At 36.6% G+C, this 18,046-nt stretch overlaps 1 protein-coding gene across 3 annotated transcripts in view; it reads right to left on the reverse strand.

The window, feature by feature from the left end:
• Positions 1-5,602: 5,602 nt before the first annotated feature.
• RPS6KA5 (ribosomal protein S6 kinase A5) overlaps positions 5,603-18,046 on the reverse strand; it is an 89,205-nt gene continuing 76,761 nt past the window's right edge. For 2 of the 3 annotated variants that reach the window (XM_068397930.1, XM_068397932.1), the window contains 5 exons: positions 17,203-17,373; positions 13,576-13,767; positions 12,815-12,974; positions 11,653-11,816; positions 6,347-10,662 (listed from right to left, as the gene is read on the reverse strand). In XM_068397930.1, the coding sequence (XP_068254031.1) occupies positions 10,423-10,662; positions 11,653-11,816; positions 12,815-12,974; positions 13,576-13,767; positions 17,203-17,373 (927 nt within the window). In that variant the 3' untranslated portion in view covers positions 6,347-10,422. Of the gene's footprint in view, positions 6,318-6,346; positions 10,663-11,652; positions 11,817-12,814; positions 12,975-13,575; positions 13,768-17,202; positions 17,374-18,046 lie in introns of those variants that run through there. The other variant, XM_068397931.1, reaches the window with a different exon arrangement.

Consider the following 18,046-nt stretch of genomic DNA (forward strand, 5'->3'; position numbering starts at 1 on the left):
AATGCTAGCTGCTATTTCTGCACAGAAAACATGAGTTAAGAGACCTGGACAGTCAACACTCTCTCTCTGGCCTAGTAATTGGCAGAACTAACAAAATACTGGCTTTATGTTTTGGAAATTAAATTTCATGTAAAGAAAACAGCATTTACAAATAGAATAGTAGAGAAAATAAGAACAGAAAGCTGGAGATCTGCAACAAATAAATTTATATAAGAAATTATATCTTTTTAAAAGCTATCAGGATAATTAACTGAGGAGAAGGAACACGCCTCCACAGAGTCCAATGTGAATCAAAGTGAAGATGCTTTATTAAGCATAAGCTGTCCCTTTTATACATTTTGTACTTTCCCTGGCTGTAAGCATGTGCATTGCTACTGGTTAATAATACTAAACATACTCTTCTTTGATGTGTTGATTGGTCACTGCTCTGCCACTGGTCTTTTCTTAATTGGCTCCATCAGTTCTTGTTTCTTCGCCTCCGTGTTCAACTCCCACCGGCTACTCCCTCAATTCTTGTTTGCTCAGCTACTGTTTTTCCTCATCTCTCCAAGGTCGGCTTGTTGACACTAGCTACATGAATCTTGTCATGCAGCTAGGCCCTCACTCCATACTCTCATACTTCTGGCTCATTACATGACCATTCTCCTCCAAAAAACCCCTCTACAATTAACTATTTGGTCAAATACCAAAGAGGCAGTGGATTCTTTAAGTCTTGATGTCTCCAAAACAAGACTGGATGCTTTTTGGATACCATGAACTTGTTACACAAGTTATTTGCTCTACAGAAGACTTAACTGGTTTACATTTGATACCCTGTTCTACACAGGATGTCAGATAGGAAATCACAGACATTTCCCTGAAATCCTTGCTGCATTATGCAGTGGCAGCCTACAAAACACCAGGCATCACCAGGAACGCCACTGAGAACAAAGTGGACATCATTCTGCCACTCTGTAAACCACGGCAAGCCTGCATCTTAAGTGCTGCATGAACTTCTGGTCTCATTGGTTTGACTCAGTAGGACATTCCTTATGTTCTTGCAATATTCAGTTGGCTTTAAACACTGCAACTTACTTTATCTGGCCCTACTCAACCTTTCAGAATTCTATTGCCTAACACTTGCTCTTGTTGGCAGCAAGACAAAGTCTGCTTGTGTCTTCTGAGATTCTCCAGAAATCAAAATTTTTCCTCTTCATGTACTCCACTATGTCATAGCTCCTTTCTATGAAAAGTTCAACTAGATATTTCCCAGGAAGATTAGGACTGTGATGCAGTTTATTTAAAATACAGTTAACATGATCAAAGAAGTCTCCAAAGGTCTAGCATTTGCCTGAAACCACAGAACGGATCATTTCCAGTCTGCTTCACTGCCCAGGAGATCATTCTACCTCTCAGCACAGACCAAGTAACAACAGAACATACATGCTTTATTTAGCTGCTTGATAAAAACTGAAGTAGAGATCAATAATGTTACTGTGACTACAGTCGGTTGGGGACGGACGTGAACTATTGTCCTGTGGGCTTTATCTGTCTTCAGTCCACAAAGATGATTCATGAGCAAAGTTTCTGGGAATAACTGCCAGCTTCCAGCCTCTTAGTGCTCCTGCTGGGTCCAAGTACAGGTTCTCGAAAATCTGAAATTTCGCATCTGTAGGACAAAGCAGATTTCTCCTGCATGCTTCTGACCTAACCCTACTTCAAAGTGTACAAGGCAGATCAGCCAGCCAGATCTGACATCTGTTGTTCAGAGTATGTTTAGATCCAAGTTTGAAAGTGCTATTTGAGTTTGTACCTTTTGGTTTGCACTCATTCTCAAAAAAAACCCACCTTTTTTTTTTTTTTGTATTTTTAAAACTGTTTTGTACTTCTAACACTATTCATTCCATTTATCAAATATAACAGCTGTTTGAAGACTAAGATACTCATTCATTGACCAGTGTATTTTAAGCTAGGTATTTCTACACTTTTGACACAGGGAAGGATTCGTTGCATAGCCTTCCTTCATATTTTCACTCCTATATATAGGACATTTGACTCTTAAGTTCTTTATAGGCAGAAAGATCCATGCATTACCTTTCAGGACAAGCAGAAAGACTAGAGAAATCAAAGAGACAAGAGGGTTAACATAAATAGAAAGCTCAGGAAAGGAAGAGAACTAAGTATACAATATGGGGAGTAAAAATTAATAATAATAATAGAAAGACAGAAACAAAACCTGCATAACCCTTAACCCAAATGTACACTATGGGATTCTTTCAGTATACTGAGAGCATTACACCACAGGAATTAAACATACAGGCATATTCACACATTTTTCTCCAAAAACAAGCTCCTGACAGTGCTGGAGATCAGTAATAGCTCAAATGCTATCAGTCTGTCTTAGAGACTTGTTCAGATACTTCTCCATATTGCCATAAATGTTGTGCATGATGCAACAGCCAGTAAACCTCCTTGGTTAATACCTACAAAACTGCCTTCACCCAATATCATCTGCGTAGCATTCAGATGTTCAGCTTATGTTCTTTAATTCTTCTCTATGAGGAGAGTACCCAGCATGACTTCAAGAGTTGGAAGAACAATGGACAGGCAGATCACTAGCTATCCAAGGGGACCATCCACGCTGCTGGTCTACACTGTGCACAGCTCTGGCAAGGATCTCTCCTAAGGGAAATCAAAGTCGACTTGTTAACGACATGATGCACTTTCCAGATTGCTTTGCATTAACTTTGAAGCCACCACAGTGGTTAACCACACAATTTAGGGCAACAAAAAAATTCTCTTCCTATTTCTGAACACCATGGCCTGGAGAAGAAAAAGGGCTGACAGAAGATCAGAACCTTTATTAGTTATCGTTCCAACACAGCTGAAGAACTTGATTTCCCAGACACTGTTCATTCCCTGGTGGGAATGAACAATGAACAAATAAGGAAAAGTACCTCCAAGACAGAAGCCCCAACAACAGATTTTCGTAAACCAGTGGCTTTGACAGGACTGGCCAACAACAGGCTGGGCTTACCATCTCCCAGATCAGCATGGTTAGGCTTTAACAGCTCTAGAGACAGGAGCATTCAGCTGACATCTGGTTCTGCAAATCTTTGAGTTCTGAGCAGTCTTCCAGAAAATAGCTTTTATTTCTTCCACCACTGCATTCACAAAATTATCTTCTCCTAGTGCTTTTTACATCCAAAATCAGAACCCTATCCTCATTAATTTTCTGAATATCCTGATATTGGGTAAAATAAATAATTACAATTATTTACCTTTCTTTTTGGTAAACTTTTGCCACGAGGTTTTGCACTTTGTTGATGTGACTAAGAATTTTAGAGAAGTGCACACTTGCCAGAAAATCTTCACTGTAATCTGTTGATAACTGGCATATAGTGAGTTAAAGAAACCAATGTCTGTGTTGCTGCTTTTACCATTTGAAGATGGCACCATTTCCCTCCAAGAAAAGAGTTGACAGGTGAATCTTTTTTTTTTTTCCTTAAAGATCTTGAGTTAAATGTAGAGACCACTGCTTCTTCAAAAGCATTGGTGTGCAACCAGATTGTCCTCTACATTACGGTGAAGGCAAAGCGCTCAGCATTCCCTTCTTCCCACTTCTTTCCCTCTGCCCCCTCCCTGCCTACACTGACACAAGAAATAGCATGCCCTGTTCCACTCACTGCAAATTAACACAGCCTGCTCCTTTATAACCAGCTGTCAGAATCTGTCACCAATTCATTTCTTGCCTTTACAGTTTCAGAGGCAAAGGCAGAAGTTACAGATGATATCTTCTACTGGGACTCTTGCTAGAGATAGTTTTTTCAGACAGGAAATAATTTTACAAGTTTCTCTACAGGTGAAAGAGATGAGTACAGTAAAGATATCTGTAAGCATCAGCATTTGCTGCATTGACATCTTAATGATAAGACTGTCAAGGTTGAAAGCCAATGCCAAGTTTTTATTCATTTTTGTAATCCAGATGTAGGTTAAGATTAAAGGCCTGTTCTCACTTTGGTGTTGAAGTAGATCTCAAGTTTTCCTTTTAATCTGACAGCTTTAAAATGGAACTAAGTGACCTGCCAGGGCTGCATACAGATGGACTGACATAGTGATACATATTAAAGTAGAACACTATTAACACCCGGAACTTAAAAGCAGCAGGGATATAGCACATTGAGGTATAATTTGTACAATCACGCATCGCCAGACAGCAGGATCCTGTTTTCCCTGAAGCAGGCACAGCTTCAACGGAGTAAATATAATGTACAGCTAGGCTATGTATTTGAAGGATGAGAATTCATTAAGGAGACATCTGAGAAGCTTTGAGGTACAAGCTGCTTTTATGAATTAATTTAGTTTCTCTTCTCCACTGTATATTGATTTTAAAGGAAAAAAAGGATACATGCTGTTATTGAGTAAGCTTCTACAGACAATGTGATGATACTATCACTTAGTCACCTCTGTCAACATAACTCAGACGAACCTTGAGCATTGTCCCCTCTTTACATCATCGTCTTCACAACTTCCCCCTCTTTCTTCTCACTTTGCTGTAATTCCAAATACTAGTTTACACTTGAAAGCTTTTTTAGCATAGCTGAATGTGTCACACAAAATGACACCCATACTTGGGTAGATGTAATTATATCAGCAAATATCAGTAATAGATATGTATATTTTGAACTAAACTAGCTAAGGGCAGTGATTACCTTTCCCAGCAGACTTCTTTTTGGCTATTCACAAGGCCTTAGCCTAAATCCTTAGATTTTCTCTTATTTATGAAAATAAACCTTTGGTCACAATCATACTAAGACAGTTACATAGTTCCAAAAAAAAAAAAAACCCCAAGGAAAATCAGATGAACATAAATGAGATGCCAATTTTAACATCTGAAACTTGATTTGTCAACAAAGTAAAACTATCCTTGTATTAAGAAAAATGCAGCAAGTCTGCAATCAGTTTGCAGTTTCATCTGTGATAGGTTTTTGAGCAGTTCCTGAACAATTAAAGAAGAGTTATGTTTTCCTCTGCTTTACTGTTGGCATCCAAAGGAAGTTAGCAGACTTCTGCATGAATTTTGTGAATACAGCCAGATTGGTTGCCAATTTTAAAAAGTGATTTTATGTGGGAATAGTCTGGATTCCCTTCTACCTCTGAATAAAGTATTAGTTTTCAAAAATCAGAGCATTATAGTATATTATGTTTTGCAATGCCTTACTACTACTTTTACTTTGGATTAACTATGAAATCAGCTAATCCATTGTTAACCAAAATGCCTTAACTACGTTAATATAACACTTTTATTTCTTCCTGTCTCTGCTGGCTGAGGTGATACAAACACCAGAACCAAGAAAAGGGTAGAGCATGTGGCCAGAAGAAAGGATCAGGAATGGCCCTGTGGGTGACAGTAAGCTGTCAGACCAGCCCATACCATCTCACCTACCTAAACACTTACCACTGGTTCCCAGGCAGTTGCAGACTTCCCTTTCCATCACACAGAACATGAAGGCTGTCAAAATACATGGGTTTTCTTCAAATTTACATTATTGCAGGTGTCTTACATTTCTCCACTCTTGCTGCTTCCAGGCACAACAAACAAGACTGCTCCAACTGGTCTATGTAATTGAAAGCATCACTTTATTTACTAGTGCAGACTACAGGAATCATCCTGTTTTCTCTTCTACATAGGTGTTCTGAACATCCAGTATCTATTGAACGAGTGATACATAAAAATGCAGGATGGCAGGCAAGAGCTGGCCAACAGCTCTGCATTTCTTATTTTTTATAGAATCCAGTGCCCTCTGGGTCAAAGGAGCAAACAGACATGTTTCTCACAGGTAGACAAAGATCAAAGCACTTTTATCTCTTTACAGCAGAAACAGCCACGTTATTTCCTGTTCTCTCAATCCACAATATTCAGTCAACCATCTCAACTGAAGGAAGGCAATGTCATGTTCCACAATGTAAAAATCGGTGCTGAGCAAGACTGTCATATATGGAGGAAAAGAATGAAGACCATCAACTTGCTAAAAGACACCTCGAACGTTACTTGAGAAATAACAAAGAATTCCAACTGAAGACCAAAACGTCATATAAAGATATACGTGTGTAGACATACACACACATACTCACAGACCCGCAGAGTTAGGAAATGTGTTTATGCTGGGTAACTGGCAAGAAAGCTTGCAATATAGTGTCAGTGAATATTGCACACACATGGAGATAGAGAGGGGAGAAATTCACCCCTGAAAACATCTCCCCAGAAGCCTCTCATCTCTGACTTCCCATAACCTTCTTCCTCTTCTGTGGTAGCCCCCTTGTCTGGTCCTCTGAATCTGTGAGTCGAGAATTCATTTTTAAGTACAGGTTCCCTTAAACAAAGCATATTACTTTAAATTGAGGCCTAGACGTGCAATACAGCATGTACCTACATACATGCACATAATACATGCACATACTAAAAATGTAAGACACTTGTGCAACACTTCATCTCAACCAATAAACATATATCATCTTCATTCTGTGAATATTTTCTGCCAAGAATTATTCTGTTCCTGGAGGAGCGCTAGGGAACATGGCTGTGCAGGTATCGTAATCTTGTTCAGAAAAGTAGCCATGGAAAAGGGCTGAGAAAATATATACACATCAGCAATGCCAAACTGAAGCCTCAATCCATCCTGATGCCATACTGTGTTTACAGATTACCCCCCCCAAAACTGTTTAATAAAGCATTTTAATAAAGTTTTTTTCATACTAGTAAACAATATGTATGTCAAATGCACTGACCCTTCCATTAAGAAACAATAAATATTCCAGCTGCTTTTCCTTATATAGAAGTGTAGAAATTTCACTAAGCCAGAGGAACAGTAAGTCATGTTACTTCCTTTGTACTCCTCTAAATCCTTTAGCAGAATTACCTCTTAATTCCTAACATTTGTGTTTCTAAAAGTATTACAAAGAAATAGCCTTACAGAATATCGAGTACTTTAAAGATTAGATGAATAACCACAATAGTTATTTAAATCTTTACTGATAAGAAATTTGATTTTTCAAACAAATCGGCCCACAATATTGCCGACTGCATTACATTTCTGACAGTAGAGAGATATCGTTACAAGACAATAAAGTTGCTTGACGCATAGCAGCACTGTGACGGAAACTTAGTCTGAGTATAAACATAATTTACAGCCTAACACCTCTTTACCAAGGCAACATAAAGTATTTATAGTACTAATGAAGATTGGCTTGTACACTTCAGATTTGAAATAGTGGTATGAGTATGAAAAATTTGGCCCATGGTCTTTATATGACGTAGAGTGCCAGGCTGGGCAACAGGTTAAGCTGAGACAACATCATTCTGCCAAGAGAAACTAGTCTCCTGCAGGGACATCTGAACAAGAAGTGGACCTGCTCTTGAGCTGCCTAGTTTGCAACTCAGTTTTATCAACGTAAATGGAGATCAGCAGTTGTTTATGTTAAGATGCTAATCTAAAAATTCAGACAGCTTAGTGTCAAACACACCTCCTCAAGAGCTCTGTTACCTGGAGGCACCAGAAAGTCAGAGGTGATAAACATTTCAGCTACCCCAGCTAAATGGTTAAAAGCAAATGCAAGGCGACACCTAAATGTACTTACCCTTGCCAAAAAGAATTATCCTGTTTTTAAATTTTTATTTAATAACTACTGTTAGAGCACAGAGAGGACACAGAAATATTCATCTATAAAAACTGTCTTTGATACAAGTGATGTATTCTAATAATTTTAGTCTCACAACAGTCTCTCAAAACCTGTGTGAAAAAAACTCTCGCAATACAGCCATTATTTCTAGTATTTTGTGTCCTGTGCAAGCATTCTTTTTTCTTGTTTCATCAGTTTGTCAAGCAATAGTTTAAATTTCCCAACAGGGAAACAGCTGTACTGTGTTCCTAACTTCAAGAAGTTATTTCAGCTGTGTCACTATATTCCAAATCCATCTGGTATCCAAGAGTTTCTTATATTTAAAATGAAATCAAACCAAAAATAGCTTTTTTTGTTGTCCTCACCCTGAAGATAACAAATTCCAAGAGCTCCTCAAAGTGCAAACTTTGCAAGCAACCTGTTCTCCAACCTCCCAATTTACTTGTACTGCCTGCATAACAAATATTAATGGTGGATTGTTTGTTGTATTTACAGCAAGTTTATTGGGGAGAAGGAAAGTATTCTTGTACAAATGAGCCATGTTCACTATTGAGGTTACTTCCAAAGAGAGCATTCAGAAAGCAAACCTGAATATATTACATTGACAATTATTTTTCATTATTTTAACATTGGCCACTTAAAATTGGTTGTGTTATTAGCACATATACTGATCTTTAAATATACTACTTCTACATAAACAGTGCAAATCTCAATATTCACATCAACCTGAAATTAATGCTGCAGTTACTTTTGACATTCACATCAAGAAAGTAGTAAACTATTTCACATGAGCAATTCCAAAACCTCAGAATGCCATTATTAATATTAAAGAAACACAGAACAAACATGTTGGGCTTCAAAGCCTTGTTTTGATACACACAATCCCTGTAAACATGGATGTATTGTATTTGTCAATACTGATATCTGATATAATTCTATAAATAAAACCACTGATATAAACAATTCTTACAACCTTTTTTGCATAGGGTTTGGATTAAGGTTACTTTAGGATAGAGCAAGCTGTTAACAAAATCCCATAATCAATTAGTCTTCCATCACACAAATTTAGGCATATGATTAATTTTACACAAGGAGTCTCTCTGACTTCAGTGAAAACTTACACATGTAAGCATTTGCAAAACTGGAGTCATCTTTAGCACTTAAGTTACCCCTAGTCATTGAGAATACAAGCAATAAAAGAGCTCTCCATAAATTTATAAAATATGCTGATTTAAAAGTTTATGCTGATGTTTCTGTAAGTCACATTTATGATTCCAAAGTTATGTACATACTATACTATCACAGTAGGAAATACTTCACTGTAGAACACCACAGTGAACAAGTTGTGAAGCACAGTGTTCAATATAATTTCCCTTTAGTATTCCCAGTGCATAAATTGGTAACATCTACACTACACAAGGTGCCCAGGTCTAGTATTTGTTATATACAATGTAAAAGCAAGATAGAAAGAGCTCTGCAGTTTAAAGTAAGGAATGGAAAGAGTGGGTAATATACAGGGATTCACTCCTGCAAAGCACAGAATTCTCCTTCACAATGACCACAACCACCAAATATGGTGGATTTCAGGTCATTCAATCCAGTAAAACAGTGCTCAGCACCTTGTAGGAACAGAGATCTGAGTGCACTTTATTACAAAACATTTCCTTTTGATGTTGTAAAGTGCAAAAAAGAAAACATATATTCTAATATTTTACAGTCACTATTAAACTGCCATATTTGCACAATGCAAACTTCAGATAACTTGGTATACATTTTCTATGGACCCTGTAATAACAAATGTTGAAATTGGAGGTTTTGCATCTTTAAAAAAATCTTAGTATTTTAAAGTTATTGTGTAAATATAAAAAGAAAATATAAATTATAATTAATTATTGAAATAGATATTTTAACATGTGACCATTTTCCAAAGCATTCAATATGAAATTTCACTTTCTCTTATAGCATTACATTTTAGAATCTGTAAAATATTTTAAAAGTTAATAACTTCAAAAAGTAGAAATAAAAATTATTGTATCACAGTACTAGACACCTCACCTTATCAGACATCTTTTACCCTAATGTTTTTTAAAAAATTAAATAAATAAAATCTAAGACTTATATTCCCAGCTGTTTAGAACAAGATATACGGAGTTATTTTTTAAAACAACATAATAGTTCCATAACGCTTCATTTTGCTCTTAAAATTCAAATAAATGGGACAGAACATAGCCGCAAATTTAAAAGGTCATAAAGTACTATACGGCTTTGGTGCATTGTGCCAATGATTCCTTACATGCATGAAGAATCAAATTCTATTACATTCTTCACACAGCTGGGTAAAAGCTGGAGATCCAAGAGTTCTGTATGTGTTACAGAGCTTTCCTTTTTTTTTTTTTTTTTTGAACAGTGGGGAAGAAACTGCGAGGAAGGTTCTGACACTGAGAAACAGTCTTCCTCCAAGCTGTACCACAAGCAGCATAGCTCCTTACCTTGAGCTTGACTGCACACTAGTAATTTAGCCCTAAGAGAACATAATGTTGGTTGTATAAGAGTATTACACCATATCCAGTGATACCAAACTTAATGCTAAAAAGAAATGTATTGAAATACAAAGCTAAAAAGGTATGATTTAAATAAATTTTTAAAGCGACAGACATATTCCTGTAGCCTGTAAGCCACAGGGAGGAAGAATGGGAGAAGACAATATAGGTACTACCAAGTTTATAACCACTTAAATCTTCAAGACAGGATATTCTCTGCTTTTCAGTCAGAGAACTGGAAGATGGTTTCTGGGTTATTGCTGTCTGTAGGGTTTGTTGGCTGCAGTGTCTTTGTAGGTGTAGTTTTACCATGAGAATGAGAGGAAGAAGAATGTGAACTTTCACTGGAGCTGCTACGCGTCTCTGTGCTTGTACTTGTTTTTTTCATTTTCCTTCTCTTTGCGAGAGGTGCCTTGTCAACATTCTGGAGACAAAATCCTTCCCTTTTGTACTTGTTAAAGGCCTGTTTAAAAATAAAAGGTAATTCTAAGCTTTTCAAGAGGTTTAAGATATTTTATGGCTCAGAGGTTATGATGAATGTTCTATGGTAAATCTAAGACAAACTGTAATCTCTTGACAGATCCCTATTAATTCTTGTTGTAGCTGTAACGATAACTTTACTAGCCTTTACACGTATTTAAGAGCCAATATATAGCATTATTAATTGGCATCTTCTCTTCCTTGTTCTTTTTAATTTAGAAGTATTTTTTAAGCCTTAAAGCTATTTAAGACTACATTTTCAGAAAGTACATTTAGTTAAATTACAGTTTTTCTTTCAGCCCAAATTATGTTGCATTATTGGGACCTCTCCAAGTAACAATGCCTTTCTTTTTCTCCTCTTGATAATAAGCGTCTACAAGTATTTCAGCATAAATCTGCTCAATATCAGTTTACTCCCTGTAGAAGGAATAATGAGAATCAACGCTATGTTTGTATAACACAGTTGCAGTTCAAATATTTTTAGAATGTTTTTAGCAAATATATAATTGTAGACAAGCAAGTCCATTGAAAAAGTATCCATGATATTAAAAACATGAACTAGATATGTTCCAGAAATTTTACCTTGATTTTGTAACCATAAGGACAAAAAGTCAAAGTTACTTCAGTTAAATAGAAAGTGTCTTTGTTTTTTTTTTTAATAAAAGTTTGAAGACCTTTCAATAGACTTTTCTAAGAAACAGAATATTTATAATAGCTATTTCATGAACAGCTGTCTCTTAGTCTCCAAAACCCTGTTAGTATAAACGTCTTCAAGAAATTTATTCTTGTCTCATCATTCATGTTTTCACTGTACTCAATCATAGATGTTAGGTATGGAGGAAAAATTTGTAGCTATAAGCAATCACTAAATTATAAGGACAAATACATATTTTTATTTAAGAGAAAACATACAAAAATCTAGATTAACACATTACAATATTTAGCATATGACATAAGATCTCTTAGAACTTACATGAAAAGTCGCTTTGACATATGTATGCACCGCAGCTCCTGAAGAGCCTAAGTTATCAGGAGTCATTAAAGGGTTGGATGACAGCTGGCTGCCATCCTGAAGCCATTCGTTGTATCTCAGGCTGGACATCTTAATTCTTTTGTTTGGATCCACTGTTAGAAGTCCTAATAGAAATATATTACATTCTCTCAAATTGTGAGCTATTTATTTTATTTTAATGGAAAACGCAATTATTTTTAAGAAAACCTCATGCATTGCTGTGATAAGTCAGTCATGACAATATTTATCCTAGGTATGCCGATATTTATCCTAGATAAGGCTCACATAATGTTATACTATCACCCTCTCCAGAAGAATCATTAAATGCAAGAAATTGCTATTTAACTGTTTGATAACTCACATCTCTTTTCACACGAACTCAAAACTACCACATGATTTCTTCACTTAAAGCCTGCCTAGGATGAAGTTCAAGAGAATAAGTCTCCAATTCTCTGCACAATTCACTGAAGTCTGAATCTGAAGATGCCTACATTTTTGGCAGAAAAATTCCTTACAAGCCTGCTTCTACAGAAATTCAGAACTCCATCTTAGTAGAATTAAGACTGGTGTCTATCTCATGCTGAAAACATAATTAGATGCTCAAAAGCTTAAGGGGAATGAAAACATGGCAAACATGAATGAAGCAGCTCAGAAATACAGTAGTCTTGGGACACGCATTCAAAAACAGTCCAAGGAAAAGATGACAGTAATTCATTCATTTTCTGCAAAAGCTCAGCTTTTAAAACACTTATCTTCTAACCTGGTGTTTTTACAAAAGCAAAAATAACATAAAAGAAAAACTGCTTTTACATATGTTTTAAAAGAGTGACTTCACTTTTTCTGAAGCTCTTCAGTTACTTCTAAGCTTGCTAACCCTCTGTCAGCATCTCACTACATTAGAAAGCTCTCTGCTAGACATACAAGCAATTTGTAATGCCATCTGCTACGTCCACCTCCACCCACAACTTGTATTGGGGGTCAGTACATAGCTCAAGCTGTGGATACTACTCTGCCATGTTAGGTACTCTGATGTTGATCACAGCATCCAGATATCGTGCAGTTCTCTGAATTTCATCTTTTAAGATAAAAATATAAGGTACATGAAATATTTGTAAATACATACCTTGAATTAACTCTTTAGCCTCTTCAGAAACATTTTTCCAAGCTTCTCCTTCAAAGGAAAATTCTCCCTTTTTTATTTTCTTCATAATTTCCAATGCACTGGTAGATGTTAAACTTTTGTCTTGAGACTGAAATGGTACCTGTCCTGATAGCATTGTATACTGTCATGAGAACAAAAGTAGTATTAACAAACACAGCATACTTATTGACAATGCTATTACTAAATATGGAGTGCTGTTGTTTGCACCAGTGCTATACAATAAAATTTTGACCAGCATAACTTCAAGGTGATAGAAAATTTAAAATATGCAAGACTTTCTCTGGAATCCTTGTTCGAAAAAAACATTCGTATGTTTCAGGAAACTATAAACAAAACACAATGGTATTTCTACTCAGTTTATCTCTATTGAAATTAATTTTCTATATATCAGAATGCAGGCTGATTCCTTCTCTGAATTGAAACTGTAGGAAGATTATAAGGATACTTGTAAAACCTCCTAACAAGAATATCTCTTTTTAAGAACCAGACTATATCAAGTATTTTTTCCTTTCCCAGAAATGCTAAATTTAATTTACTGCTTAGGAAAAAAAATCTCCACCCTTGGAGAACATCTGTCTTTTGAACCTAGTATTTGTGAAGCAGTATTTTCACCTCACTTGAATTCAGCATCTACTCAAGTCTGAAATGGTGTCAAGTCCTTTGCATTTTAACAAAAAGTAAATCATACAATAAAGTTACAATTAAAAACCTCAGCAACTCACCAAAATGACCCCCAAACTCCACAGATCACAAGATTCGTCATAACCATTGTGATTCAAGAGCTCTGGGGCAGCATAATGAAGAGTAAAACAAGGAGTCTTAAGAGGCTGATTATCAGGTGGTTTTAAACGAGCAAAGCCAAAATCAATTATTTTTATTTCTGAATTATCAGTTTCATCTGTAAACAACAAATTCTGAAAAGCAAAGACAAAATCAATACCAGCATTAGGTAGAAAGTTGTTTAGAATACTTAATAGTCATTTTTTCCTACATTTACTACTACAGAAAACTTTGTTATCTAGAGAAAAGGGGAACTGTGAGACACTGGGGAAAAAAAAGGAAAAGTAGAAATAACAGTACTCTAGGATGTAAGAAAATGTGATACGTTTATCTGACTCCTGTGCATCTGCAAGTCAGGATACTTCTGACTAAAGATTATTAATGAAAACGGATATTTAGCAGAGAACAGTGGGGAAAATAATTTGGGGAACACCAACAAGAAAAAAAGCAAAGATAGCAACATAAATGGAGAACTGCCTTCTTCCTCAAACAAAAGTAAATTTTCTTAAGCTTCTACTTCCTTCTGGCACGTTGCGAATGATATCCTTCTTGTGTGTGGAACTCTTGTTGCATATCTTGTCTTGTGACTGAACAGTCTTTGGTCCTTAAGTGGTAACACACTGAAGCCATACTGCCACGGGCACAGTAATGCAAAAGAATAATTTGAAAGCAAAGGATGGTGGACTAGAAAGTGCACTAGTTGTACCAACTGCTGTATGGCAGGGTTCTCAAAGTCAGTATAGATATGCTTTCTGGAAGAGACCTACGACCAATGGCATTCAAGCACTAAAGGTCACATAGTAGTCCAACCTCAAACTAATGGCCTACTCCTTATGCCAAGGTAAAGGAACTTTTATACAGTAGTCGCTGAGAATTCCAGCTTTACAGACTGGAATGTGGCATCTCAGAGTTGAGGACAGACAAGTCGGTATCAGTTTGGAAGAAGATTTAAGACAATCTGTTCTTTTCCCTGAGTATTTGTATGTGTCAAGAAAGATACAAGAGTGATGGTAAGTCTTAGGAGAACTGGCTGAGGCCAAGATGAACTATAAGTGATTTCTACTCCCCCCTTGAAGTTCTGAGAGAAGAGAGGAGAGCAAAATTCTCCTGTTGCCTTTGTTGTTTAATCTATGCAATGCTAGAAAGTTTCAATATTAGAAATCCTACAGCCCTATGTAATTTTGTAATACAAAAGGTGAATGACTCAACACAAAGTAAGTAATTTCAAACTCATTAAAAAGGGGAAAAAAGACTGCTAGACTGCAAGCAGGTCAATACTGAGAACCTGAGAGCATTCATCATGGATAAAAGAGAATAGCCCCTACAAAACAGTATGTTTGCATTCTGTACCTCTGTTACAGCTTAATGCACAATCAGAAAAGTCAGTTTTCCCTATTAAAACATTGTGCAAAAGGGATCTGAAAGAAGCCAAATTTCACCAAAAATATTAATACAATGTGGATAGGTGATTAATACAATCATCTTTTTTCTATGGTGATGTTACACAGTCAACAAGTAAAGAAAGAACTCAAGTAACATTGGTTTAAAAAGACCTAATTTCTTAAGACAAAAATGAAATTGGTTATGTACAGAAAGAAAGGTACAGTACAAATGTCCTAAGCTGGGTTCAGGCTACTTTGTTATTTAGGTAAATAAAGTGTTTCACAAAAACCCACACTTAAAGCTATATTCCACATAATATTTTAAGGATAAACAACATTATTTCTGCCTTGGTATGTTTTTTTCTAGTATCTTTAGAACCCAGTTTAGAGATTAATGATCACTTCACAGAAACAGTCCTCAAACGCTCTACTGAGAGGCTCCAAATGGTCACATATGCTACACAAATTCTTTATTTCTGTGAATTCTCTATTTTCTATCCAGTACTTTTCCTCTATTTTGTGAAGCAATATATGTGATCTAATTACTATTGCTTAAATAGAAGAGTCTTCCAGTCCATGCAATTAAAAAAAAATCCTCATCCTTGGTGACATGTAACCAGCCATATTTTTAAAAATAGACTTATTGGTATCACATTAGATGTCAAAGTTGAACATCAAACAAATCTGACTGGAATTGTTAAGAAAAGCAACAGAATTTCCTATACATCTTTTTACAGAAAGGTGCACTAACCACATCTATATTGGGAAGCCTATATATCCCATACTAAGTTCATGTCTGAACCTAAAATAGTAAATTTCAAAACAAGAAGCAGGAAGGAGACAGGCTGGTTAAGTCCAGCTTTGTGCAGGCAATGCATTCTGCAAGCTTTTTGCTAACCTTTCATTACTTGGACTTCCCAGACTTCTGTCCTTGAGCATGATGTAGAATTGAAGACTGCCTAATTCACCATGCAGCTGAAGCTCTGCTTTACAGAATCTGGCCTTTATATTTAAGATGGTAATAAGACTAAAATGACAAGCATAGGAACAGAGAAAGGATTTCTGGGTTTTGTCCTTTTAATAATGACTTGTTTCAAAAGCTGTTTTCTTTCCTTGATGATGTCAGCAGAAAAACTTTTTCCAAGAGTCACATTTTCAACTGACACATTAGAATTTCACAACAGCCCCTCTATTTAATTACTTAGTACAGAGACGCTTTCAAACACACATTTTGACTGATTTTCAAAAAGTTTATTACCAACACCTAGCAGATTTCTTTACCCGTTAAATTGGAATTACTATAAAATTAGTAAGTTTGTAATATACCAGAAGGTATGTTACAAAAGGATGAAACATCAGCAGGAACAGTGGATCATTTTAAACTCCAGATACAAAAGGAGTAGCTATTTCCTGAGGTACGATGACTGTAATCATCAATACAATATATAGCACCCTTACTGGATGAACTAACATCAATCTACACTATTCTTGGACTAAAGAAAACTAACACATATCCAAGCCCATTGTTGGCAAAGAAAAAAGAGCAAATATTGGCTCCAGGAAGCAGAACAAAGCCAGTGGTCAAGCTTACCACAGTAAACCGAATTGTCTGGAAGGTAAGACATTGCTGCACAATAAAAGTACCAGAACAAGTAATTATTGAAAAATATATATTAAACAATTGTTTCTTTTGGGAAACCACTAAACTCAAATCACACATGTTTATTAGTCGGCTGCATTAGTTTGTGGTTCATTTTGTGTTTATCTGGGACAGAAGACAGTACAAGGTGTCGCAGCTACCTTCAAAACAAGCCCTACCGAAGGAAAGAAGATCAAAAAGGCGGAAAAGTATAGGTAAAGCACCCAAGCAACCTAGCTCTACTTGTTAACTGTTTCATACAATAAATATATACTTAACCGCTAGTAAAAACTGTCCCCAAGTAGGCAAAGAATGTTTTTGAACAAGTTAGAGTGAAAATTGCTTACAAAATTAAAAATGTTTCCTAACAGTTACTTTTACCTAGGAACAGAAAAATATCTACAGAATTTGCTTAGCAGAAGTGCTATATCTTTAATAAAATATTATAAGTAGAAAAATCTGTAATAAAAGCTGGAGGAACAGAAATACATCACATTCCAGATATTTAATAACTTAAGGCCTAAACATATATAAGCAAGTCACTATACCTCAGGCTTCAGATCTCTATGGACTACTCCTACATCGTGCATATGGCTCACCGCTGAAACAAGTCTGCGCATAATATGACTGGCTTCAGTCTCACTGAAATGTTTCTTTTTTTGAATACGTTCAAGCAATTCTCCTCCCTTCAGCAATTCCATTACTAGAAACGTGTGAAGCTGAAACGATAAAGAAAAATACAGGATGTTAGAAATTTAATGTTACAAACCAACATTCATTCAGGAGCTGGGTGCTATTCCAATAGGTTCTCAAAGTCTGAAGAAATAAAACTGCTGCTCATAGCAATTCGGAAGGCCAATAAGAAGCACCAAATCCCATCTCAGACAACATTTTGAATACTGTGTCCAGTTCTGGGCCCTGCACTTCAAGAAAGGTGTTGAGGTGTTGGAGCGAGTCCAGAGGAGGGCGACCAAGCTGGTGAAGGCTCTGGAGGGTCTGACCTATGAGGAACGGCTGAGGGAGCTGGGGTTGTTTAGCCTGGAGAAGAGGAGGCTCAGAGGTGACCTTATTGCAGTCTACAACTACCTGAAGGGAGGTTGTAGTGAAGTGGGAGTCGGCCTCTTCTCCCGGGCAACTAGCGATAGGACAAGAGGACATAGCCTCAAGCTTCGCCAGGGGAGGTTCAGGTTGGACAGTAGGAAGAATTTCTTTTCAGAAAGGGTTATTAGACATTGGAATGGGCTGCCCAGGGAGGTGGTGGAGTCACCATCTCTGGATGTGCTTAAGAAAAGACTGGACATGGCACTTAGTGCCATGGTCTAGTTGACAGGGTGGTGTCAGGGCAACGGTTGGACTCGATGATCCCAGAGGTCTCTTCCAACCTGGTTGATT

The sequence above is a fragment of the Nyctibius grandis genome, chromosome 4, assembly GCF_013368605.1.
Source record: "Nyctibius grandis isolate bNycGra1 chromosome 4, bNycGra1.pri, whole genome shotgun sequence".
NCBI classification, from domain to species: domain Eukaryota; kingdom Metazoa; phylum Chordata; class Aves; order Nyctibiiformes; family Nyctibiidae; genus Nyctibius; species Nyctibius grandis.